The following is a 4012-nucleotide window of genomic DNA, read 5'->3' as shown; positions in this document are numbered from 1 at the left end:
GTTTTGCTTTGCTCAAATACAAAGTGGAGTAGGAGATACAGTTGGCCCTCCCTGCTGTACTCCCTTACATTCTCAGATTCAGTCAACTGTGGATCAAAAATACGATAAAACATACCAATACAGTTACACAAAATAATACATTTCTAACAGGCTGGAGTTCCAAGAAAAAAATAATAGAAATGAAAAACAATACAGTCCAATAATTATTTACTTAGCATTTTATTAGGTATTATAAATAATCTAAAGATGATTTAAAGTGTATGATAAGATGTATGTAAGGTTATATGCAAATATCACACCATTTTATATAAGGTACTTGAGCATCTACAGATTGTGGTATCTTCAGCAAGGTGCTAGACTCAATCCCTCAGAGATACCAAGGGATAGCTATGTAAGACTGGTGTCAGCCACCCTGAGCTAGAGTGAGACCCCACCTCTATAAATAGCCTGGCGTGGTGGGTGCCTATAGTCCCAGCTACTTGGGAGGCTGAGGCGAGAGAATCTTTTGAGCTCAGGAGTCTGAGATTGCTATGAGCTATGAGGCCACAGCACTCTACTGAGGGTGACAAAGTGAGACTCTGTCTCAGAAAAAAAAAAAAAAAGACTGGTATCAGGAGTAGAGAGAGAGAGAGTCTTGGGAGTTACCAGCTTTAAGGCAGTTTTAAAATCATGATACTCTATGAGACAGATATGGATCTTACCCCCAAGAGGTTTGCAGGCTAGAAAAAAAGAGATTTGCAGAATAGAAAGTGGTAACATGGAATGATAAGGAAGTGGGGTGGGTAGTGATTATTTGGTTTGATTAGAATATTTATCCAAACTATTACCAAGACCTGCTATTTTTCCTCACAAATCACTGTCAGGTTTGCCCTGTTTTCTCCCCTGGTATTTCTTACCTTAAAATATTCTCCATACCATTTTAACCTAATACCCTAAATATTTCTATCTTACCTGTCCGACCTTATTCTGCACTATTCTCCATCATCCCATTTGCGTCACTAAATTGTAAAATGCATGGTACAAGGTTATTGGTCATAACTAATCTGGGGGAAAAAAAACTAACCATCTGAATTGGTCTTCTCAAATGGTTGGTTGTAAGATGTGTATGAGGGACAAATTTTATCTTACTTAGAAGCAGACAAGTTCCAAACCTTTAGACCTCCTGCTCCAAGATTTATTCATTATCCTTTTGTAACTGGAGATGTTATAAGATGAGCTCTGAATCCCTCCAGAAATCCAGAGATAATTTGTGTAGTGGAGTATCATGGGTCTGTGTGATCCTCTAGAATAAGGGGAGGCCTCCAGATATAGAGACCTCTCCAGGAGTTGATTCTCCATCTAGTCTGTAAACACTTCTGAAAATAGTTGAAACCCTTACGGTTTTTTTTTGGGGGGGGGGAGGTACAATAAAAACTATAGGAGTTCCACAATAGATTTTTTTCTTAATGTTTAGGTTCTAATTTTTAAATTCTATATAAGAATTATTAATGAGCATATTTCTTGCCAAATATCCATAGACATTAATCTAAAAGAATGATGTTTTCTTTTTCCACTAGGTTTTTGCCACAGAGGGTTTAAAGCTTACTTCGAGTGTACAAGCTTTTTCAAAACAGGTAACACATGTCTTCCTGCCTGTGCTGGTGGTGATGACATCTACTTTGGGGGTATATTTCTAAGGTATAAAGGTAATTAAGGTGTAAAAGGTGGAGTTTTGGTGGGGTTGTTTTAAGTTTCTAAATTACATTTCAGCTCAAAGATGATGACAAGCTTATGCTTCTTCTGGAAATAAACAAGCTAATTCCTCTATGCCACCAGCTCCAGACAATAACTAAGACATCTTTGCAGAATAAAGTATTTCTGAAGGTAAAAGAGAGGGTGGGTTGTTTAGGTAGACACTGAGAAACTTCCACACTTTTATCTTTATCAGATTAGCTCTAGCCCGTTTCTTCAACTGAAGTATTGCTACCCACTGAAGGGCAATTTATTTCCATTTTTTATGGCTTGTCTGCAAGAATTAAACATATAAAAATTTTTTAACCATAATCTCTTGTCCAAAAGAATCTTTATTCTCTGCTATTCTAAGTGACCCCAGGAAGCATCAGGTTCACCATATAGATTAGCTTTTTGGAAGTATTTAGTTCCATAGTAATGAGAACCTTTAAAAAATCCTCAAATTCTGAGTCTTCCCCTGTTTAACTAGGGCACAAATGCCTCTGAGTCTGGGCTTCTGTAATTTGTCTGAAGGAATATGAGCTTATTGCCTGCAAAGCAGAGTGTAAGGAATTGCAAAGTAGGGGATTCAGTGCCACTATTTAGAATATTTTGAAGAGTCCTAAACATCCTGAGATAGAACATTTGATTTTCTACCTATCAACTCGAGGAAGACCTCGAGTTTTGTGAAACAGGCCTGACCCCAGCACCTATGTCCTGGGCTCTCAAGTTGGCACTTGTACCCTAATCTGTCTACTTTTCAGGATCCCTTAGATTACCATGGGAGAGAAATTTTATCATTTTAAAACTAACTGATAAAATGGGTCTTTTTGTTTTGAAACACTACTTTCAGAATTTGATTTGCATGCTTTCTGTCACTGTAGGTTGACAAGTGTATTACAAAGACAAGATCCATGATGGCTCTCTTGGTCCAACTTCTTTCACTTTGCTATAAACTGTTAAAGAAGGTGAGGTAGTTTTTCTATTTTAAACTCATTTTTTTTTTAATTGAAGGAAAATGCAAAAGAAAATAAGTAAGTTACTACTTGATTTTGCAACTGTTCCCCCCCCCCCAGTAAAACAGAAACTAATTGTCTTAACTCTTTCCAACTTCAGGTGGAAAATAACGGATGGGTCTCAGTTACAAATAAAGACACCATAGACGGTAAAACTTGAGAAGCTTTTGGGATCAGATCACTGGAACATCATGTAGAAAAGCCTGACATTTTTAAAAAGCAAAAGATCCTTTGTCTTTTCAGAAATTCAACAATTTCATAAAGAAAAATCTATAATTCTGCCTTATTTTCTAATCATGAAACCTCTTGTGAAGCTTTTGGAGAACTAATAAATACCATGGTAGTTGCTAGAATTCTAATTGCAATGTGATTTTAAAATGGAGTATTGCACTAATGTTCTTTAAAAGTCAAACCAAATATCCCACTGTCTTAACGACAGCGTAATCCAAAGAAGCTGTTTTGAATATGTGCTCACTTTTGGCATACCTTCCCTTTACTGTTTTATTTAAGTCTATCATCTAGAACATTATAATTTCAGTAGAGAATGTATAGTCATCTGGGTGAATGCAGGGTTCCCCTTAAGCCTATGGAGTCTTCTTCAATCCTTCTGTTCACCAAGCATGACAAGGGCACCTCTGATGCCCCCGTCACAGATCATCCATGCTATTAGCGAGTTTCACACAGCAAGGCTCATCAGTTGTGTTTTTTGTGTCCCTCCTCTACACCCAACAGCATGGAATCCTGGAGCAACTCCTAGAGCATATGAAATGGCTATCTTCTGGTTCTAGTTCTAGTGTAGCTGCCAGTCTGCCTGAATATTAGCTGCAATTCTAAGCCTATCTTTTTGGCTTAAAAAGTTTGAACTATCCTTCTTAGTGTTGACTGATGGAATGGAAGATTGAAAAAGAGAACGATGGAGTCAAGAAGCTGTTAAAATTCTGAATAATCATGTATTTTATATATGTGGCTTTGGATTATTCATTATAAAACAAATAAACATCTTTCTTTAGTATTTTTAATAGTAGGGTTTAAAGCTTTTCTTTGGGGTGGGGTTTTGATCACAAGATCTGGTTTAGAAGTTTTCTCCTTATGATTTAGTAATATTTTAGACTCTTTTCGTGATGTTTGTATCCTAATGTTTGGACATTCATTTTGAAATCAATGGGACGTGTGAAGTACCAAATGTCAGTTGATATGTAAACTTGTCTGATGATCTTTAACTGGGTCAGTCATCACAATCAGTATTCACAAATTCTCAAGAACCATAGTACTACCAATTAGCTAGT

The 4012-nt window shown here is 36.7% G+C and overlaps 1 protein-coding gene across 1 annotated transcript in view; it reads left to right on the top strand.

Moving 5' to 3' along the window:
- Positions 1-3688, top strand: part of CTNNAL1 (catenin alpha like 1) — a 70373-nt gene extending 66685 nt beyond the window's left edge. The window contains exons 16-19 of the mRNA XM_023510507.1: positions 1557-1613; positions 1750-1863; positions 2595-2678; positions 2827-3688. Of these exons, the coding sequence (XP_023366275.1) occupies positions 1557-1613; positions 1750-1863; positions 2595-2678; positions 2827-2886 (315 nt within the window). The 3' untranslated portion in view covers positions 2887-3688. The remainder of the gene's footprint in view (positions 1-1556; positions 1614-1749; positions 1864-2594; positions 2679-2826) is intronic.
- Positions 3689-4012: the final 324 nt, after the last annotated feature.

Source organism: Otolemur garnettii, unplaced genomic scaffold (assembly GCF_000181295.1).
Source record: "Otolemur garnettii isolate 467f Iridium unplaced genomic scaffold, OtoGar3 scaffold00014, whole genome shotgun sequence".
Taxonomy (NCBI): domain Eukaryota; kingdom Metazoa; phylum Chordata; class Mammalia; order Primates; family Galagidae; genus Otolemur; species Otolemur garnettii.
The sequence above is the reverse complement of the archived record's forward strand: the minus strand, read 5'-3'. Positions and strand labels throughout refer to the sequence as shown.